We start from the raw sequence: 23,727 nt of genomic DNA, 5'->3' as shown, positions 1-23,727 counted from the left end.
CACCAATAAATTGATAATTATGCACGCATGAGCACAAATGGCCATGGCGGCAAGAAGTGTGAGCGGGCCATTGAAAACGTACAGGGGTGCTATTTTGATCATTTTCTCCCAGGTTTTCTATCTTGAAGTTTTTTCTTCAGAAATTTCCTTTAAATCGTTTTTGCTATTAGTTTCTAATCTAAGGGGGATTTTTAGTGCTCTGTAAAACGACTTTAAATCATGATTTTGCCTGTCTGCACGGGACTACCGTATCTAAACCGGTCTCCTTTCGTGCTATTTTATAGCAAAAACGATTAAATGGGATTTTCAGAGGAAAAAAAGGGGGTAGCACACACTTTTTCAAGGGGGCACCACAAGAAAATAAGCTGTAGCTACATTGCAACGGAGATTATTCACAGATTTCAAATGAGGGCACACGAGGAGAGACACGAGGGGACACAAAGGCATCTGCTGGGGGCACGTACCCCTGTGCCCCTCCCCCCAGCTACCGGTACGTCACTGTTCAATCTTGACTGGATTTTGTTGTTAAATAATAAAGTAGCGTTTCAACAAATTTCCAAACTAGCTTGCTTTATTTCTGTCCACTTTAGATTTGTTTTGGATCCCATTAGAGGAGTAAACTGTATAACATATACTGGGCTGGGTTTACTCTTTGAGTTGAGGATCATGACAGTCGCGGACACTAAGAAGGCCTACCTGGTAACATTTCCATACAGAGCAAATTTGGACTTACTTCGGCCGTTCACTTTAGCTTCTTGGAGAGCCAGTTCAACGTCATCAAACCACTCCAAGTGGATGACGTGAGATCGTATGCTTGCTGCCCAAAGATTGTCCTCAAGGGCGTCGGAAGGTAGGTGGAAAAAGCCAAAGTTGACCCTCAGTAAGACACAAGAGTCCCAGTCATAACGAAGGAAGAGCTCCTTCATGAAAGACACTATCGTTTTTGATTGAAAAGCCACTTGGGTGAGGGTCGGGTACAACTCCTTGTCGTTCAGCTCGTACGAATTGGCACTACCAGTCAAAATTGGTACATTCAGCGAGGCGGCTAAATCGGCCACATTCAGCGCAGCTGGGCCACATGTGGGGCCAAAGAATGCTACGACGTTGTTTTGGAAGAAGAGTCTAGCAGCTTCCCCTGCAGGGCTCATCCTACCCTTCCGGCACCCCGTTAGCGAGTAGCGAAACCGCAGGGTGAAGATGGCATACAGGCCGCTCTGCACGCGGTGAGATACAGTCTCCTGGGCGACCTCAAGGGCAGGTAACAGTCGTTCATCAGAGAGAATATGGGACGGCCAGTGGGAGAAAAAGACACCAAGATTTACCTCCAATGCAGAGGCACCACGTACTAAAAACCATATGAGAACAGTCTGGAGAAGCATCGCTTTTCCCATCTTGCATCTCAAGTTCTTGCCCCGGACTGAACTGCTTCGTGCTGAAATTCCCTTATGCTAAAATCTGACAGGAGAGTGTTCTACATCGTTGATTCATCTTGATAAGTGACAAATGGATCAGTCTTTGAAAGAGGTTCGTGAAAAATAGGGTTTCACTAATTCTCTCGATACAATCAAACATCCAAGCAAAGGCTTCTGCGCACAGTTACTTCGGCACCAGGTCAACTCTCCCTTTTATACACACGAGCAGATTTTGCAATGACAGTATAATCAAACTTGGACATTAAACAACAGAAAACATAAAGACTAATGCACTAATGCTGTCACGGAGTCCCGAAGAATAGAACGACTCACAAATCTCTGAACACTTTTGGGAATATCCCCCCCCCCGTGCTTTTACAAACAAAAAAGGGGCTTTACCCGTGATGCGGAAATACGCAGATTGAAGCTTTAAAATCCGGCAAGGGTATATATACACTCAGAGTATCTGTTCTAGGCAGTACAAGATAATTCTTTTTTTCCCATTAAAGAAAATTTAAGAACAAAATGATTAAAAGTCAGACCTAAAATTATGCATCAACATGAAAATCACATCAAAAAAGTCCTTCGAAAATAGTACTGTCTCCGAAAGTGTATTAAATTAAACGACGCTGGGCCTTGTTTGAATTTTGCTGAGCGTACGATTTTGACAAACGGACATTTTAAAAAGTTTAATGCATGAGTTAAGTAGCATTTAATCAGAAATCATTAAATAAGAAACACGACTTGGGTAGAATTGTGAATGTAAAGTTGTGCTCAAAGTTATTCATACCCTTTGGAAAATAACATACATTTTGTAAAAGCTATTATGTTGGTACTTTCACCATATCTTTTGTCTATTTGTTTCAACATACAAAACAAAATCCATGAATACAATACCCCTGAGAAGAAGTGTTTCTTGAAGTGCCACTTGTTCTTATGCTTTCACAAACAGGTAAAGGTATGAATACTTTTGAGCACATCTGTATACAGTCATTCATTGAGCCTGAAAATAAATGGTCCCGCACCGAGCCTCCGGAATCCTCGCGCGGTCCGCCCATGGAGATATTACACGGGGGTCGGCCTATCAGGTTCGACCATTTTTGGAAGCGCGATTTCTAACTGAAACAACCCCAAGAAATATTCACGTCGGAAGTTTACCCCTGTTTTACCTGAGTAATATATTACAAAAAGTCACCTGGGGATTAGTGAACAATAATTCCATTATAATAGCCTTTTACTTTTGGTAATATTGTTCATCGAGCCCAATGTTCATGAACGTTTGTCTTCACTTCATGATTTTAGCTTTTAGCTTTTTTATTTCAGCTGTCACCTAAAGACTACCACAGAATATATCTTCGTACAGTTAAGTGTTCGTCTGCATATGGGAACACCGAATGGCACTGGTTTATTGTATTTTAAATTTTCGGAAGCAGGACAGTATTTAGCGAGATATTTCTCTTTCAGGAAAAATAATTTTTCAGTTTCCATAAACTGAAAATATTAAAACTGTGAATATTAAAAAGTAAACGAGGGAGGAAAAAAAGCCCTGTCCTAAAGATTTTGTGCGTTAATTTTCTTATCCAAGGGTTCCGGAAGCTCGCCACCAGTGGTTAACTTTCAGACTTTATTTCCGGTGAAATTACTGAAGTGGCCATACACATGCCGTTATGAGATGACTCCGATGGAAATGATTAATCAGTGTATTTTGTTTGTATTAAATAAACACTGACTGCATCGTGTGGTGTCTAGTAAAACTAGCCTCCCAAAGTGACCCATGAAGCATTTCATCTTCAGAGGTAAAACATGATCAAGCAGTTTTTACATTGCATCCAGCACAGATTCTGCCTGATAGCGATGACTGATTATTTGATCCGTGAGCGTAAACCCCACTTTTTGAGGTTGGGGACGGGATGTTGAACACCCCCACACACACACACACATACTGTTTCTTGGTGAGCCGAATGTTAAAGCGAATTGTGAGGAATTGTTTGGACTTCCCAACGAATAAATGAATGTAATCATTTTTTCCGATATCACTAAAAAGGGAACAATAAAACAACCATATATATGCCACCGTGGTGTAAGATCCTCCACGCGTGTAATATATATTACAGATATACGTCTGCATCTATCACCCCAATATAGCTTCATGTGGTGTTACACTTCCCCTCTTTTAAATTTCCGTGGCTGGGCAAGTCACACACCCCCTGAATTTCCAATACAAAGTTACGCCCCTGATTTAATAACGAAATGGAGAGCATGAAATTAGCTAGTGGAGTAACGCGCACATCCGTATGCATTTGAACACAACCTCTGTGGTCAGGCGTATAGTTCTTTATCGCCACAGGTATAGTAATTTGGTTACTTTTGGCATAGTACTTTGATTGCTTTGTATGTTGGCTTGAGCACAGTACCTTGGTTGCTTACGGATAAAGGCCTTGAGTTGCTCTGGAGATGGTACTTTGGTTGCTTACGGGTATAGTTTCAATGGGTTGTGAAAATCCAGATAGCAAAATAGGTGATACCATGTGAATGACTCTCGGCTAATCAGGACAGGTGTTTTTAGTAGAAATTGTGTTTTGTCACTTCTCTGCCACCACAACACTTTGGATTCAACCTGTAACTTATTGGAATTATTATGTCATCCTGATTGCATTGATTTGTGAAATAAGAAAGTAGCAGGGGGCGTAAATGTTTGAAAAATTGCAAAAACTAGTTTACCTTCTTCGTGTCCATTTTGCTTTGCTTCCTGTTCAAGGAGTAAATTGCATAACGTATAGAGGGCTAGCCCCACGGCTGGGTTTACTCTATGCTTTGGGCATCATGGCATTTAAACATTCAGTAAGGAATGAAGTGATGTTTTTTAACTTATACCATAACAATGGGTGTCTAATAGGTAACATTTTCTTGCTGAACTAAAGTGGACTTACTTCGGCCGTTCACTTTAGCTTCTTGGAGAGCCAGTTCAACGTTATCAAACCACTCCAAGTGGAGGACGTGAGGTCGGATGCTTGCTACCCGAAGATCGTCCTCAAGGGTGTCGGAAGGACGATTAAAAAAGCCAGAGGTTACCCTCAGTAAGACACAAGAGTCCCAGTCATAACGATGGAAGAGCTCCTTCACGAAAGATACCATCGTCTTCGATTGGAAAACCACTTGGGTGAGGGTCGGGTACAACTCCTTATCGTTGAGTTCGTGCGCACTAGCACTTCCAGTCAAAATTGGTACGTTCAGCGAGGCAGCTAAATCGGCCACGACCAGTGCAGGTCGGCTGCATGTTGGGCCGAGGAATGCTACGACGTTGTCTTCGAAGAAGAGTCTAGCAGCTTCCCCTCCAGGACTCATCCTGCCCTTTTGGCATCCCGTTAGCGAGTACAGAAACCGCAGGGTGAAGTTGGCATACAGGCCGCTCTCCACGCGGTGAGATACAATCTCGCGGGCGAGCTCAAGGGCAGGCAACAGTCGTGCATCGGAAAGAACATGGCCAGGCCTATTATCGACAAAGAGACCGATATTCACCACCAATGCGGAGGTGCCGCTTATCAAAAACCACAAAAGAACTGTCTGGACAAACACATCTCTGTCCATCTTGCATAGTTCCTGCCTTGAACAGGACTGCTCCGTAATGTGGATCCCTTGTGCTTAAATTTGACTGAAAATTGTCCAGGCTACAATTGATTTGATTTGTTTAATGTTGTTAAAGGTCAAAGCATCGCGCTCGGAAAGAGGTTCCGACTTACTTGTCTCTCGATCGATACATACAAGGAAGCTGTCTGCATTTAGACTTCTCAGAAATTCCCTTTCCTGTGTCTGCCATTGCACCAGCCACACTCCCCCTTATATGTACAAATTGAAAATTACTGATGGAAACTTAAAATCCGGAAATCTCTTCAAAGCAGTAAAAGCATACAACTTTTTCCAATTAATTCCAACCCTCCTCAATCTTCCCAAATGCCCAGGATTTCTGGGGACTCAAAAGGAATGGCATAAAAGTGTGGCTGATTGCAAAGGATGAATTGTGTTCGGGTTGTGGTTTAGACTTTGTGTTGTTAAAACCCCTTCGCGACGGATGACGGTAAAAGCCGCCGTAGAAATTGAGATCAGCTCGCTTTTCAGCCATAATTCTCGGCCCACGCTCGAGCAAACACGGTGAAAGAAGGCGGGTAGCCTTGTATATATAGTGATTGGCCTTTGTGTGTTGCTAAGAAATGAAAAGGCCGAATTTGCATCATAATCACCAGCTTCACAACAGTCCCCACTTTGAAACTTTCAACCTGACAAACGAGGTAGTCTTATGTCCTGTGTACATCTAAAAGATGAAAACACTTTTAAACTGTAAATAGTGAGGGAAGCCAGTCTATTTCAGTGTTGGTAGCGGTGGCTGTACGTACACAACACAGTCGCGAAGGACAAGGCACGTTATACGTACGTCATTTCTGATTCTAGGAAAGAAGTCAGGGGGAAAACAGCTGTGTCGCCTGAGCACATTTGGAGCCGACCCCTGAACAGAAACCGGAGACTTTTGAGGGGCCTAAGAAGTACTATAGAGGTGAAACACGACCCCATTGAAATTGTACATGTATAAGCTTGGACATTTGAGGTTATATCGATGTGGCCAAACTCCAGCTGTTATAAGACGATTCTGACAGATATATCACTGTATTCTGTTTACGAGTATAATATTGTAGGGGATGTATGGGGAATGGGGGGTAGTACCACCGATGAGGTCGGTTTTCGCTTGCCCCTTTTAGGGTAAACTATCCATTTTGGTCAACTACCTGGGACTCAGCTTTCACCTTTGGCTCTTAGTGACTGTAACATCCGCAGCAGGAACAGGCCACACCCAGGCAAACCGCTTCGGCAGGCGGACTGAAGCAGGTGAGGGTAAATGGTGGGCTTCAACCCCCTCCCCCACAAGATTGAGGGATTGCCTTCCCAAACATGTGTAGTCTGGAACTCGGATGGAGGGCGGGAAGAGATCAACTATTGGTCCAACGGTCCAATCGACGAATCAGCGGGCCTTGCAGAAGGTTCAGGACAAGGGGGGCACAGAAGAAGCCGTGGCCAATTCCCAGCGTCTATTCTTATCACCAGCCATCTCGCTTTGTCTGGCAACTCGAGCCCAATAGGAATCAACTACAGAGTGAGGTTGACTCTACGCAAAGCTCTCTCACTTAGGCCTAAATCAACTTCACGCACATTTCATGACATACTCTGTCATTTCCTTTCCTTTCTTGCGAGTCCTGTGGCGATGGGCGAGCGACGAAGCAGCAGGTGTGAATTCATTGGAAGCTGTAGCCACAGAGTTGCACACAGGCGGCTTGGGCCCCAGGGTTGCTTCCCATTGAGCGAAGCAGCAGCAGCAGCAGCAACAGCACTCGGCAGCCACCTGAGCAACCGAGCAGCCCTTTTAGGAATTCACTGCTCAATTCCATGGCATGAAGAAGGGGTTAGAAAAGGTGCCCTAAAAATGCCTGCTTCGCATAACCCTGACCAGCATAGTGTGGCTGATGAGATTCCATGCAAGCGGTTGAAAAAAGTGGAGAGAGAGAAAAAAGAACCTGGAGAGAGCCACTTACCCTCGCAGCATTGAACATTTGCACATTGCTCGACAATCCCTAGAGAGAGAGAACAGACAGAAGAACTGCGTTGGTAGCTCGCAGCCAAGCATTCCATTTGCATTGCTTGGCTGTCTGAAACCAGCCTGGCTGAAGAGGGTCAGCTTAAGGAGATGGGCGCAGGCTACACCTCTGGAGTGCAAGACCGGTGTGACGCAGGTGTATTTTCAGTTACTATCCACTCCAACTTTGTTCAAAGGCTGACAAGCCTCCCTAAAGGCAGAAACGGCTGTCTCATGGTACTGCGTTCCAGCCCCCCTCCCTCACCAAGAAGCGCTTTGCCACGATTATGAGTGCGTATGCACCCACCATGACCAACCATGATAAGATCAAGAACAAGTTCTACGAAGAATTAGAAGCTTTGATAGCTACAGTTCCTAAGTCTTATTAACTCATCATTCTTGGCGATTTCAGGGCTAGAGTCGGCACTGCCTGCACTACCTGGGGTGGTGTCACTGGGAGAAACGACATAGACCAGTGCAACGCATGGTGTTTGGCGCCAATACTTACTCAATCCTCTTCACCCCAAGTGGGGCACAAAGCGTCAACGATTTACTTTCAACAGGTCCTGTCCTTAGCAGCATGTTGTGCCTCACCCCATGTCAAACCCATCTCTTTCAGCTCTCCGGATTGCTTCCTCTTCCACGGTGGAGTCCATCTGAGTGCAACCTTGGGTATGCGGTTCTTGGCCATTCTGAGGATATACCCAAACCATCTGATCTGACCCAAAGATGCTTATAATCTCCATCACCACATTTTTGCTCTTCGTTTTCTTGTACAGCTCTTCATATAACATCTTGGTTGGCGAGAAGGTGAGGCAATTCTCCTGAGGCACCCATTGTGGAAACTATTTTGATCTTGTCCATGTCGCCTAGCCGCAGGTTAGTGACAGGATAAATGTCAGGAAAAGGACTGTGACCTGTATATCACCTGTTTGGATCTGACCAAGACCTTTGGCTCCGTGAACCGGGATAGTATGTGGAAGGCAATGGCGAACTTTGGCTGCCCCAACACGTTTGTTGCAATGGTGCGAAATGTCCATGAAGGAATGTGCGCTCATGTCCTGGATGACGAAGAAGCATCCAAAGCCTTCAAAATGACGAACAGTGCACGTGTAACAGAGACGTGTCCTGGCCCCAACCCTGTTCAGCGTAACGTTTACAGCCATGCTTACTGATGTCTTCACAGACTGCAGTGACGGTATTCCCGTCAGTTACCGTTTTGGTGGTGGTGTCTTCAACCTCCAAAGACTTCAGGCTAAGACAAAGGCGCTGAATGGCATCATTCGTAAATTCCTCTTTGCCGACGACTGCGCCCTTAACTGCAATTTTGAGCCAGAAATGCAGGTTAGTATGGACAGTTTTTCCGCTGCCTGCAATGACTTCGGCCTCTTTGGCAGCGTAAAGAAATCTGCAGTCATGCATCAATCAGTACTGGACAGAGAGAAGTTTACGTATCTCGAGATGACGAGGTGACCAGTCGGATTGCTAAGGCCAATGCCGCTTTTTGCAAGCTGCGTGTCACTGCATGGGAGCGCAGATGCATTAGTCTGGGGACCAAGCTGAAAGTGTATAGGACTGACATTATTCTGACTCTGATGTATGCAGGTGAGACCTGGAATGTGCACGCTAGCCAAGCCAGAAGCCTCCAGCCCTTCCACACCACCTGTCTGCGTCACCTGATGCGTATCCAATGGCAGGACCGTATTCCAGATACATGTACAGAAGTCTTTGAGTGGGTTGGACTACCCAGCATCCAGTGTATGCCCCAGAAGGCGTAGCATAGATAGGCAGGTCACATGGTACGTATGCACGATGATCACATCTCGAAAAGGTCAAGGGGAGCGCTCTCACGGTCGTCCAAGGAAGTGCTTTGAAGACAGCTTGAAGGAGTCTCTGAGCTTCGACATCAACACGCCTACCTACCGATTCCAGAGTGGTGCTGTGAAATTCGGATAGCACGAGCCAGTGCAAGCAGTTTACTCAAACTCAGCGAACTATGTGTGTTCGACTTGAAGTAGGGAGTTCCAAGCTCATTTTAGCCTCATCAGCCACACACATACACAAGTGTGTAAACGCCTTCAATCGTGGACTCCCTATTGCTCCTCTTTTGTTCATACTCATACTTTTCGGAAGACCTCCCATATGTTTTGTACACGTTTTCCAGCCGTGGAATCTTCGGCAACCGTGGGCCCTAGTGTCCCCTATTGTTATAGGTCTACGATTTGAATGTGTATACAAACTCACCCACACCCAAGATTAGTAATGAGGGGATGTCTATGGTCTTCATCGAAAACGATGAACGGGAGAGAGATAAAAGTGTGACAGAAAATGTAGAGACATAGAGCCAGTCTTTCCATAGTAGCTGCGTGATTGCACGTACCCGATTGGTTGATATATGGGACTAAATTGAATTTAGGTAACTTGGTGAGGTATACGGGCTTGGCAGAGGTAATGCCCAGTAGTGCGCTGTGTGCCTGTGGTATTAGGCCGGAGCTCACGCGGAGAGAATTGTGTGCTACATCTCGGCGAGTGAAGTGGGTAAGGTGAAATAGGAGCTAGTAAACCATTGCCGCGATGCATGTCGTTGCGTGATAATTATGCGTAGTAACCACAAAACTGCATAGACTGTACGTGGCTGACGTTGATATGTGTATAGTTGATGAACTTGCGTATTACTGCTACGAACTCTAGGTTATTATAGCATATATTCCATATGAAATAAATGACCCCAGAAATAAAACAACTCTCCCAATCATATTACCGTACTTTACATTTGTTAATTGCTGTTGAATAAACAGTATTTTCTCTGTCAACAATTCCTTTGTCAAAGATTATTTTCTTTTCTGGTTTTATTGTGTAAGTTCAACAGAGACATTTCCTCCAAAACAGACCTGCACCCCAGCCTTGAGGTCACTCTGAGTGGTCTCTCGTCTAGGGAAGACCCTTGGGTTGAGAACATTGTTTCTGCCACAAATAGTGCTAGATTTAACGTCATCAACTTAGGGTAAGCCAAGAGGAGCCGCCACATTACAAACCTTGACTGCTCGAGTGGTGTAGAAAAGCTGGCCCCTCGAAGTGATCCCAAAAGCATTCTACTTTCCCAGACGAAACAGGATAAAGCGTTTCCATGACATCTCTCAAAGAGGTTCTGCTTATTTAAGCGATAACTGATTAATTTGAATACAGTATATGAAGAATAAGATATCAGTTACAGATTTACAAGCCCTTTGCCAAATTGCGTCTTCACCAAATGTTCGAACCAGCTACGTCGGCTGTCATACGTGCGTTTCTTTGTTGCTTCGAGTAGTGGGCTTTAGTTGCTACTGGTATTGTACTTTAGTTAATACTGGTATAGAGCTTGGGATACTATGGGTGTAGTACTTTGGTTCCTACGGGTATAGTACTTGGGTTACCACTGGTATAGTACAATTATTACGCGTAAAGAACTGAGTTACTATGGGTTAGTACTTTGGTTTCTACATGTACAGTAATTTGATCAAGCAAGAGAATCTGTGTCGCTGCTCGCCCTGCCACAAAATTTAGAATCCAGCCAGTAACCTATCGTAATAAGTACTGCCGCCTTTGATTTTGTTTTAATCCTGTCTGCATCGTCCTACGGGCCTAAATGTTTGTGAAAATTGCAAATTTGTTTACTTTATTCATGTCTACTTTGTTCTGGTTCCCCTTCAAAAGGGGTAAATTGCATAACTTATAGTGGACTGGGTTAAGTCTATGCGTTAGGCGTTACAGACTCACACATTCAGTAAGTGTAGGCTATGACGTGTTTGAACGTGCCAGAACAAAGAATGTGTTGTTGGTAACATTTTCTTGATGAACCAAAGTTGACTTACTTCGGCCATTCACTTTAGCTTCTTGGAGAGCCAGTTCAACGTCATCGAACCACTCCAAGTGGATGACGTAAGATCGGATACTTGCTGCCCGAAGATCGTCCTCCAGGGCGTCGGAAGGACGATTGAAAAAGCCAGAGTTGACCCTCAGTAATACACAAGAGTCCCAGTCATAACGATGGAAGAGCTCCTTCACGAAAGATACCATCGTTTTCGATTGGAAAACCACTTGGGTGAGGGTCGGGTACAACTCCTTGTCGTTGAGTTCGTGCGCACTAGCACTTCCAGTCAAAATTGGTACGTTCAGCGAGGCAGCTAAATCGGCCACGACCAGTGCAGGTCGGCTGCATGTTGGGCCAATGAATGCTGCGACGTTGTCTTCAAAGAAGAGTCTAGCAGCTTCCCCTCCAGGGCTCATCCTGCCCTTTTGGCACCCCGTTAGCGAGTAAAGGAACCGCAGGGTGAAGTTAGCATATAGCCCGCTCTGAACGCGGTGAGATACGGTCTCCCGGGCGAGCTCAAGGGCTGGCAACAATCGTTCATCAGAAAGAACATGGGACGGTCGACTGGAGAAAAAGAAACCGAGATTCACTGCCAATGCAGAGGTGCCACTTATCAAAAACCACAAGAGAACAGTCTTGGCAAGCACATCTCTTCTCATCTTGCCCAGTTCCTGCGTTGAGCTGGACTGCTTCGTGATTGCTAAATTTGGATTCGATTTGTTTTATCTTTTAGAGTGTCAAATGAATAGCCCTGCAAGGTGCTTTGGGCTCACTCGTCTCTCTATCGAAAAAATCCTGCAAGGTTTCTGCAGTTACACAGTCTACCCATGCAGAAATTCCTTTTCCTGTGTCTGCCACTGGACCAGTCAAACGCTCCCTTATATATATATATACACATGATATATGTTGTTGCGATGACGGTAAACATCTGACTTGGACCACATTCAACAGACATGGACAGTACTAATGCATTAATGGCTGTTAGTGAGTCCCGAAGAATAGAACGACTGGTGAATTTGCGAGAAGAGTCGGGAATAATCCCTCAATACTTTTATAAACCTCCAAAATAGGATTGATCTATTGATAAAAATACACAGATCTGTCAGAAATAATGCATTACAGTATTTGTGCGTTGACTGCTTCGAGTGGTCACGCATGGTTCAACGGGGAAATTTGAACTGCATACGTCTGATATTGAGGGTAATTTGCATACGTAATGAGGGCTAGGCCTATATGAAAATTCGTGCAATACAAGCAGCTGTTTCATTTCACGAAATGTACGTCTTTTTAACTTTTTGGGAAAAAAAACAGACCAAAACCATTTTCATTGTAGGATTAGGCCCGTTACAAACGTATTTAGTGAAAATAAAATCAAGAAATAATAACAAAGTGGGCAAAACTGGAAAGTAGAAAAATTACCTTAAGTTCACAAGAAGTTCATTATTGAAACCGAAATCTATTTGTCATTGTAACATTGCGAAGAGACGTACCAATTCACAGTATGTAGCCCTGGTGTTACTTATACATATTAATCATGTTAACCACATGTGCACAGCCATGCATGATGTAAACATGTATGTCACTCCAGTTGCGTGCGTGTTGCACAGTCGTTGCTGGATTGGTTTTGTGCATGTAAAGGTAGATCGCGCTGCGCCGATGATGTCTAAAATAACTCAGGAAAGTCGAAAAAATCTAGCTCGATAAAACTGACTCTGTGGTGCAGTTTGGTTTCTAGTCTGCAGTGTGCAGCATCTCGTTGTTCTGTAAAAACTTCAAAAATTGAGAAATTCAGAACCTAAGATAAAAACGGTGGGGAAAATGTGTCATTACGCCACCAACTAGTTTGTGGCTACATTTTACGTTCATGTACCAATAATCTTTTCACGATTTTAAGGTTCTTTAGTCGGTCTAAGCCCTCTTGTCTTCAAAATGAGAATGCTCAACAGAGGATTCGCAAGTTGCTAAGGACTTTTTCGTATGGTTTACGAGGTTCTGGTCAAGTAACCGACGCACCTGTTTCAAATCACGTCAAATGGAAGTGAAACATAGGAAAGTGTACTGCAGCCAAACTGGCCTCTTGAGCTGATCCATGGAGTATTCTATTTTCCAGAGGTAAAGCCGTGGGAAACTAGAATGGTCAAGGATACACCGAGGGAGACTAGTTTTGGTAAATCACAAGATAAAGCATTGAAACAAATATCCCACAGATTCTGCTAAATTCAAGCAATAACCAATTAATTTGATGACAATGTAGTGTCACGCGAGGGCGTGTCTACGGGGTCGTCCCTGCCTGAGGGGAGACGGGGGGGGGAGGAAGCGATTCCCCTGGACCCGGTGACAAAGCAAAAGAATTTTTCTGATGCTCGGTTTATAGGCGGTGGCACATAAAGAACACTAAGAAATTCCCCCAAACAACCACTGCGACCAAAAATAATCACAGAAATTGCATAAATACGTGTCAAAGTTTATACCTTGTCTAAAGTCGGCAATTAATAACTGCTCAAGACACATTCACTCGAAGTCCTCGAAGCCATGTACTATACGGACCCACCATCCTTCCTACTTGGCGGGTGCCGAAAAGAAATCGCACAACAAGCCAAACACAGGCCAGTAATCCGGACTTCGGCTGGCTGCATCAGAGAACCCACTTAATGATTCTGAAGAGGTGAATCCCGAGGAATGGCAAAGTAATCTTAAAAGACGCATGGGAATACAATGTAATATCTTCGGTGCCTTGAAAAATGGCCAAAGAATGCAGGAGTTGAAAGACGTGACAAACAAAAAGTCAAATAAATAAATACAGTCTAGGAGGGTTTTTGCATCGAGTTGACGTCAATTCCTTTGTTCAGGAAAAACCACAAAAAGTAACTTTGGGAAGAGAGGTGAAGTGGATGCCCCTCGAAAGCATCTTATCTTCATTTACGCCTTTTGTAAGAATGAAAATAGTGCAGGGGCACTCATTTCCATTTTATAGTTGAGTGCGTGTTTGTACTGATAACAATGCATGGCGTTATCCTCCTCAAGCAGAAGCATGCACCCACTCGTCGGTTGAAAAAAGCCAGAGTGGTCGGAGTGTTTATCGTGTCAGTGGTGATGCGACCGTAACGCGTGCATTTCACTGTCGTTCGTGAACCAGCGAAGTTCACTTCACGAAGTTCACTAAGAAGCCTCCGTTGATAAGAAAATTGCGACCTCTCTTGGTAGACTCGAGGCTTATAGGGTGTTATGGTGTAGTATGTTTAGGTGATGTAGCTTTAACTTTCAGTTTAGGCACTGACTTCGTTTCACTGATTTCGAGGTCGAAAATAACATTGTGAACCTTACATGTAGCACTTGAGGCCAATGCTTCAGTCAGTGGGTGGCATTACGCACTAATTCCACAAATACCACATAACATACAAAAAAATAAAAATCACAACCTTCAATATCAAAAGAACGCACTTTGCCCTTCGCTGGTCAAAACCGCCCGTTCCATAGACGTCGGGCTTCATCTCTTCGAGTTGAAAAAAAAAAGAATGGTTCAATGGAAAGAGTGCTCATGCTTTCAGGTTCCAAAAGAACTATGAAACATCTCAACGTTGTCAAATCTGTGATTGGCAATGAGCCCTTCCATCTCCGAGGGTTCGCATAATGGCAGCGTGATGATGAATACGAGCCGGTTCCTGACCAAGCAGATGTAAAACCGGGACTTGATTTCAAGACAAGAGTCTGCCCCGAAAAATGTCTTACAGCGTAGCGACGTGCTACCTTTCATTTTTACGGGATTCGCTACGCCTTAATAGGCGACCACGCGAAGGGACCTACCCAGTTCGTGACTTCCACGCGTCATACACGCGGACGCGTCACGGTTTGCAGGCTCCCATTGGACAATCGCTGAAGTTGCGCGTTAACGTTTGGTTCCATAGTTCCAGGTAACGGAGATCAATGCACATAACTCTATGTGCAGTGCATGTGCAGTGGGCGTGGTTGAATTGAAGTGACGTCACACTTACGAACCGGATAGACCAGTTCACGAATAAATGCTAATTTATGTGAGCACGCGCGTAAGTGGGAAGTGCAGGCAACAAGTTTGGGCGGCCCGTTGAAACGTACAGAGGCACAAATTTCAAAGTGATTTGCTCTCAGCTTCTGCACTTTTTTCACTTTTATCTTCGCGGAAAACCTTCTAAAAACAGTATATATACATTATGTGAGAGGAACTTCAAGAAAACATAAAAAAAACTTGAAAAACATCATTTGTTTGAAGCGCACGCGAGGTCAAAAGAAATCATGCAGTAGGGTTCCGTTCTTTTTGAAAACGACTTAAACAAGCATTAACAATAACAACGTTCAATTTTTTGTTTTGCATTCTTAAAAAAAATGACGGCACTACGTTCCATAAAAGAGGTTACACATACGTGATTGGAATTTTGGATTGACGTATTCCTTACCAATTACAATAAATGTGCATTCGTATTCGCTAAAATCTGTCTTTTACCATGACCCTTTGGAGGTGAGTATTCATTTTCATTTGCTGTAATTTAAAATCGCAAAATATACTTTCAATTTGACAAGAATATACAAAATTACACAAATCATGACACCACTTTGATAATAAATGTCATGTTACTCATTTATAACGTGTTTGTTATCAAACTGTAAAAAATAAGGTTTTTATGATTGAAACGCAGCACAAGAATGGAGCTTCTGTCAGTGCCAGTGTTGATAGGTTTCCTACAATAGTTGTTAGTTACCAATGACAACATGAATGGTTTATTTCAATCATAAATATTCCAGCATTTAACCAATCCACTAAGCACTTGTAAAATGTAACCTCTGTTAACACACAAACGCGTTCTAATTCTTGACCAGGCCCACGTTCAAAAATACTTCGCGCGAATTAAATCGCCTGCACATTTTCCAAAATAGATTGACTTCAAATTAAGATAATTGCCGTATTGCAGAGGGGCATTCAATTTCGCGCTAAACCGAACGTCAAGATACTAAACCGATACAATATCAGGAAATTGAACGCTGACTCAATACGACTGAATGCACCCTCCTTGAAAGAGAATTTTTATTTGTTAAATAGAAAGGTTAGATTTGAATGTTCGTTCCATTTCGCTCAAAAAGGAATGCTGCTATTCCTAATTCACTTACACATTTTTCCGAAATTGGCCGGGAAATCCTGTATTACTTTCTAGCCAATTTTTATGAAGCATTCAAAATGAAGAATTATAGGATTTATTTCATTCCGAAAGGAAAGATACAAAAAGCAACTATATGGGCTAGCTCTTTTCTTTCTGTGCGAAATAGATAACTTTGTGATCCAGGGTACCATGTATACATGTACGCGCTGATGATATAGCAAGGTAAAATGCGAATGCAGCTTCAACTTGGCTGCGAATCAGTGAGCGGAGATATTGCACGGTACCCTGAATTGTAGAGTAATTGACTTTTTCAGCTCGTGCGGAAAGGATATAAATATGTATTGATTTCTTTCAAACTCGTGCGTTCGTCTCCATCTCGTGCGCTCTGGACGAATTCATTTTAAAACGACTTTTTTTTGTACACCAAAGACTCAAAGCCAGATCCAGACTCCTTTTTTCGGGGGGGAGGGCAAAACAAATAGGCAACGTCCCCGGTGTACGTTTGTATTAGCTGATTGCCCCAGTCACAGTTAATTAAGCAGCTGCTTACAATCACTTTCCTGAACAAAATGTCTAGTCTGTCCCTATACAAACTGCAGTCCGTATCAGAGTAAAGATCCTGGAGAATTGAAGGGAAAATGGAACTGATCCTTTTTACCCCTGTAATTTTTAGGAGGCCGCTGACCCTTTCTGTCGCCTTGGCGATTTCTGCGCATGCTGACATAGTCGTGAGTTTATCACTAAAAAGATGAAGGAGTGACCGGGGATATGCCGCCCTGTGTATACTTGGTTAGTATAAAAGTTACCATTGCAGTAAGCAGTGTAAGTCCACATCCAAGGTGGACCCAGAACCAGGATTTCACGGGAAGCAAAAAAATGGAGGGGGGCAAACATTTGGAATTGTCTTTATGTAAAAAACATAAGAGATTTCTGAGAGTCAATGCTGCCTTCATGGAATTTCTACACGTTGGGAAGGGAGGAAAACAAAATCGTCCAAAAACACCTTTAACATGCATTATTTCAAGACGAAAAAAGGGAAATGCAATGAACACTGTTCTCCCCATGTTCTCATTACTGTCGGCAGGCGCTGTTGGCGCAAAATCAAAAGTAAAACTTAAAAAACAAACAAAAACCCATAATTTTGTCTAGGAAAACGTTTAAAAATAAAAATATGAACAATAACTCTCATTACGCTCACTATCTAAAGTTTCGTCTGAAGATACTCATGCCCTTGAACACTTTTAGTGTGTTTCGATATTCCAGTGGGGAATTAGGTTTATTTAAACAAGGAGACATTATTTAAAGAAATTCATACAAAGCTTACTTCGGCCGTTGAGAGCAGCCTCCTCCAGAGCAGGCTGGACTTCGTCGAACCATTCCAGGTGGATCACGTAGGACCTGAAGCCAGCCTCACGGAGACCGTTTTCCAGGGCGTTACTGGGGAGGACAAAGAAGTCGAAGTCCACCCTCAAAATCACCACCAGCTTCCAGTCGAAAAAGAAGGCCAACTGCTTGAAGAAAGACACCATGGTGCTGGATTTGAAGACGGTCTGGGTGAGGGTGGGGTACCTAGTCTTGTCGTCGAGTTGGTGGGCGTTGGCACTGCCCGATAGCATGGGGAGATTCAGCGAGGCGGCCAGGTCCCCCACGGCCCTTGCCTCGATGCTGCACGTTGGTCCGAAGAAAGCCGCCACGTCCCTGTCGAAATGCAGCCGGGCAGCGACGCCAAGAGCGGCCACCACGCCCTGGGTGCACCCGGTCGGCGAGAAGGCCCACTGCAGGCTGAAGTTGGCGTACTGACCGCTCTCCACGCGCTGCTGGACCGTCTCGCGGGCGATATCGAGGGCTGGTAAGATGCGAGTGCGAGACAGAATAAACGCCACGATATTTGGGGGAGCATCAGCAAGAAACACACCAATGTCTAAAGCATTAGCCCTGGAGCAAGTGACGGCCATCCATAAAACGAACAGTTTGATAATCATGGTAACTTTACGACGGTCCTTCACAATCGTTTCGGAAGAACACCTTCCAGTGAGTGATGAAATAGGGGCTGAAATGTGCCTTGCACGTTCTCTTGCTGTGGGCATTCTTTGAAATCATCCTTTCAAGCTTATAGGCTCACAGCCAAGTGATTTATATTCAGGTGGACGGCCAAAGGACGCGCCCACTGTACGAACGGTGAGATATCAATACACGGCAAAGTGGTTTTTTACGTCGTCACAAATTTCTCTTATGATAATTTCCGAAAGAATTCAATCACATTGGAAAATTGTCCAGGAAACAGATACCTAACAGAAGTTGAAATTCATTTGGGATTTTCGTTTATGCTACGGCCCTGACAAATGTTCAAGTAGCTAGGGCAAAGACCTTTGGGGGAAATACAGACAATGATTATCTTCCTGTCCCCATTGTCTGAGTCGTTCCATTTTGGAAAAAAGGGGATCTGAAATCAAGACAACAAGGCTGCCTCCAGGGGGCTATAGGGCTGCGTGAGAATACACGTCTAGTTTGTAAGACGTAGCCGCCACTGTGGTAAGAACAAGTCGTCCGTTCGTGTATTACAAGGACGAGCGATTAAATAGACCAAGGGTTGCCCGATTAGACCTAGCCAGGACTAATGTCGACACAATCTGATGAACACGAGAGAACTAGATTGGGAGCCAATATATACAAAGCTGTAACATCTAACCTAGGCTTGTTTTCAGCCAAGCAGAAGTAATTGGAACAATGTCTACGAGTGCCGTCGACAGTAAGTTGTCAAAAACGAATTTCTCACGACATGTAATAGACTTACAAGGTCCCGCATGGCTTGCTTGCCTGTCTAACATCTCCTATATGCTGTTACGTGTTCCGCAATGGAAGGAATTGAATTGTGTTTGGTTGCTTACCAGAAAATTTACCATTTACCAGCAAATATCACACACAATGGACATAAAGTTTCGTAGTAAGTACAGACAGGTATCGATGCCATCAAGAGAAGGTCGGGTAATTATTTCCCAAGCATTGCCTACAGATAGGCCTACGCCCAATGCTCTCCCATACGGTGGCTCTAAAAATGAAATCACGTTAATTTTTGAGAACCTGGATTTCCAGATCAACACATTTCAACGATACTTTCTAAAGCAAGTTACGACACGGGAACGTTTATAAGAAAGGACAATGTGCCTATTGTAAAGAAACGATTTACTCGAAGCACAATGTCCGCCCACAGCCACCGTATGCTATTTCTGAGGACACACACGCCACCCCAAGGTCTAATCTATTTCTCCTTTAACATCCCTTCACACCAAAAACGACACTTTACACAATTTTATGGGTAATGCTTGCCAGGAGTCCGAGCACCGCCATGGAGCCTGACGTTTATTCACTTGCTACAAATACAATGTTTTGGCTTTCGTTTCTGAACAGAAATACTTTGAAGCTTTTTTGCCCACAGTCACTGAAATGATTAAACAATAAATCATAAGGTATATTTTAAACCCATTTTATACAACAAAATAATTCCGTCATTTAGGTTTTTCTTACAAATCATATCAAATACAATTTTTGTCTTCCTGCACCACGCAGTACTGCTAGGCTGGGGATTAAAAGCCACAGATAAAACTCCCTAAGAAAAAAAAAGACTCTGAAAAACCTTAAGTCTGCTAGTACTGTTTGCTAATGCATTATCCTTATATTTATTTTTAAGAAAGTTCTTGCACGGTCGAAGTCACAAGCCAGAATTCCGCACCCTTGCTTGACTAGAAAACCCTTCTGCTTCGCACATGTTAATTACATACCTCTGCCGTTTCTACCTGTTACGCAACACATTTTTCGTACATACGCCGACCGATTAGACACTTTCAGCCTGCTATACACCTGTAACGCAGGTAAATTAAATGACAAGTGTCCGCGTGATAAGGAACAAAAAACTAGATACAGCAAGGAACAGAGTTCGTTTGTCTCCCGTCTCAACGGTAATTCGCGTCATTTCTAATAAAGGGTCTAACATTGGAACAAGCATGTGTGGCTAGCATTGTACTGAAATACTGAATTTTCTGCCAGCATATACCGAATACTAACTCAATTTTCTATCTCGTGAAATTGTGGCACTGAATTCAACATATAAATTTCCCGGCCAGAAGGACTTCAATTCAATTTCTTCATTTCAAAGTATACATCGTTACAACACTGTCCGGCTATAATAGGCCTATCTTGATGCCGCTGGCGAGGCAATGACGGACACGTTTACACAAAATCCAAGATTGCATTTGTTTGAAATTTCCGGCCGATTCCATTTGTTTTGGTTATTTCAACACTTTTGGTGTTACTTTTAGCATATCTTCCAGTGAATTGTAACACTCGTGGGTGTATAAAGTATAACACCAGTGGTGTTAAAATAACACATTTTGGTGTGTTCATCTGGTAACACCAAAAGTGTTGTTAACAACGGAGTTTTTGCAGTGTACATGACTGAACCTTTACACATGGGCAGATACTTCTAGTGCAGAACAGTTAGGATCTACGCCAAATCGGTAAATATGTATGTTTTCATCTGCCTTTTTAAACTCCTAAAAGAGGCGGTATTTTTCAGCGATTGTATTTTGAAGTTATAATTAAGAAGTAGGGAATCGTATCCTCAAGTAGAAAAATGTAAGTCCTAAACCCATTGTTCATAATATTGCTCGCATATATCGCTGAAACAACTTCTTTAATCTGTCACCATGGCAGCAGCACCATGACAAATAGGCCACAATGCAAGTCACCGAGCTCGATAAGGGGTTGTAAGACAATCGTGTTTTGGCCGTCGCAATTCGCAAACGCAGCTTAAGTGCGAAAGACAGATTACCATCGTTGCCTTGCTATTAAACTGGAGGGTCGAACACGCAAAACTAAGGGACGGCATCAAAAATACAGAGACCGTTCGCACGCGTACGAACGCCAGGAACGCATTCTTTTGTTCAAGCTTCTCCACTTGGCACGCCTGAGAACGGCCTTCCCGTTCCCTTGCGTTCCTCTACAACAAAAGACCTGTCACGGTCTGTGCACACAGCAAGATGTTGTGGCCCCCATGGTGGCATAAAACCTATGCGAAGAAAATGTGAAGTCCCCGAAACAAGAATGGTGTTCTAACAACCGTCCATGGATAGGAAATAAAATTCTCAGTGAACGGCGGGGAAAATTAAATGTTGTGTCACTCTTCTGCTTAAGACATTTCTTTTTAATTCTCTGATGTAGAGTGCTTAAACGCTGCATTCCACAAAGTAATACTTTGCTTCTTATCAGCAAAAAGATATACATTGTATAAAGTTTTGAGAGGGGGGTGGTGTGTTTGTTCTGGAGTAGAAAGATCTTTCCAGCCTTTGAGGTTAGCCGATCGCGCCATTATTTATATTCGGTATGTGGAGCCTGCCAATACTGAACTTGAAGAAAAAACATTAAGCGCTTGCAATGTCAGCACTCTTTGCACTAGAATTAGGGGAAGAATTTTGAGCCCTGCCGATCGCATTATGTTTCATTCCAGGTTGTATCCCTCCCTATCAGAGCGCATTATCGCCTTCACAAATTTATTCTACCATTGCAGAGTTCTGTCATTGAGATCTAGGCAAAAACATTTCAGCCCCCAACTGGCTGCTCTTTTTGGAGATGTTTAATCTTTAATTTTAAGGACCTCCAGCAAAAAGAATATTCCTGCCTTTGCACATTTAAAAAACAATCCAAGCATACTTGTGCTTCACAGATTTCAAGGGTCGGAATTTATGTTTAATAGCAACTTTTCAGTCTGCCGTTAACCTTTTGGTCAACACACACAAATAACTCTGCGACTGCGCAAGTGTATCCTACCAATGGCTGTTTTACTTAGAAAGAATCAACTTAGTAATTGGCTGAGGACGTACGATCGCTGTATCTGCCCCGAACGGCATCTTCACAGAGAGCCTGCATGACCCAAATACTTAAAAAGATACATTGTGTCTAATGGAACAATAGAGCTGTCAATCACTCCTCAGAAGACTTATTTTCCTGCAGAGCTGGGGTGGATTTATTCTAGATTTTTTTTATCTTCCGGATTTGCCGAGACACTTTTTTATTTTTCACTTGCTCAACCGCCCAGTTATTTTATTCGGAGCACCCAACTCTCGGCATTTCTCCAAGGTTTTTTTTTCTGTACCAAGGCTCTTTTTTATTTCGAGGACCAAACCCGCCAAAAATATTAATTCTTCCCTCCCCGGTATTTATTTTTTTATTCAAACTTAGACCAGGTCTAGTTTTAAAATTTTTCCCGGCACCTCTGCTTTTTTTATTCGGAGCAACCAACCCGCCAAGAATATTAATTCTTCCCTCCACAGCATTTCTTTTCTATCAAAACCTTGACCACTTGTGGTTTTTATTTTTTCCCGGAACCGCTGCATGTTTTTTCGGATCATCCATCCTAACCCATCAAATATGTTCATTTTTTTCCTCTTCGGCATTTATTTTCTATCCACACCTTGACCACTTGAGCTTTTTTATTTTTTTCCGGCACTGCTGCATTTTTTTCGGAGCATCTATCCCAACCCATCAAATATATAAATTCTTTCCTCTTTGGCGTTTTTCTGTCCAAACCAAGACGACGCGTGGTTTTATTTTTTCCTGTACCTGTTCACATTTTTTCTTATTCCAAGCACCCAACCCATCAAAATATATTTCATTGCTCCTCGACGTTTTTTTTTAATCAAAACTTTGACCGGGGTGGTATTTTATTAAGAATGTATAAAATGTGGGAAGTCGGTACATCAAAGGGACAACATGAGCGTTTTCTAAGAGGAAGGAAAAAAATCTTATCGGACCAAACACTGTTGACACTTATTTAGCCAAGACTCAAGAACAGCTTGTATGCCTGTTCTTCGCATCTTTGTTGTGACGCTGCTGTTCTCGCACGCAAAGGAACGGCCAATTAACATAACAATACTCTCTGAATCACACAAGCATGTGAACGGGCAGGAACGCATTCCGAAGTGCTCTTTGGAACGGGGGTGAACGGGAAGGTGTGCAGAACGGAAGGGAACGCGTGCGGACGCGTGCAAACGGTCTCTGTATTTTTGATCCCGTCCCTAACCCATCGCCGCATCTGAGTTAATACCCACGCCCTGTGTAATTTTGTACGCTGAGTTTGTCCGTTTGTTTATCATGGAAATACATCACGAATTGCATTGACGCAATTCTATAGCGATGGGCCAATCAGTATAGGGACGAGGTTACGACCGTCCTGTAGGCTGGTTCCCGTCCCGTTCTTAGTCTCCAGACGTCTTAGAAACGTCCTCCGAACGTAGGGACCGGCGGGCAATGAATCCGGCAGAATCGCTGTACAGTCACTTTTCTTCATTTCCACGTCGCCCCTGACCACTTCGCCCCATTGCTACTTCGCCCCGTCCGTGCTCGAGTGATTACAAGCAGAAGCCTCTTCAAAAATGGTCAAGAGAAGAGTTCCACAAACGGCATGGAGTTAAACATGTACAAAGAAAACTCCACGGCATTCACTAAATTAAAATCGACGGCGTTGTCCATGGGGAATTAACAAATATGGTTGGACTAGCATTTGGTTTATTTCTCATCATCTTCAAGCCTTGAAGCGATACACAATTCTGTAGACACCGTTCTGGTAATTGTCGATGCATCCAGACAGTGGCCGGGACGTGGATAAACAGCAGAAAATTTGGTGAAAACATGCTCGCTTCAAGTACGAGCAAAACAGCCTAA

At 43.5% G+C, this 23,727-nt stretch overlaps 1 protein-coding gene across 1 annotated transcript in view; it reads right to left on the bottom strand.

Moving 5' to 3' along the window:
• Window positions 1-18,105, bottom strand: part of LOC110984553 (atrial natriuretic peptide receptor 1-like) — an 81,561-nt gene extending 63,456 nt beyond the window's left edge. Inside the window, exon 1 of the mRNA XM_022244845.2 lies at window positions 17,336-18,105. Within this exon, the coding sequence (XP_022100537.2) occupies window positions 17,336-18,098 (763 nt within the window). The 5' untranslated portion in view covers window positions 18,099-18,105. The remainder of the gene's footprint in view (window positions 1-17,335) is intronic.
• Between the last annotated feature and the right edge of the window lie 5,622 nt (window positions 18,106-23,727).

This window comes from Acanthaster planci, linkage group LG08 (assembly GCF_054643075.1).
Source record: "Acanthaster planci isolate LZ-2023a linkage group LG08, COTS_SCS, whole genome shotgun sequence".
Classification (NCBI taxonomy): domain Eukaryota; kingdom Metazoa; phylum Echinodermata; class Asteroidea; order Valvatida; family Acanthasteridae; genus Acanthaster; species Acanthaster planci.
The sequence above is the reverse complement of the archived record's forward strand: the minus strand, read 5'-3'. Positions and strand labels throughout refer to the sequence as shown.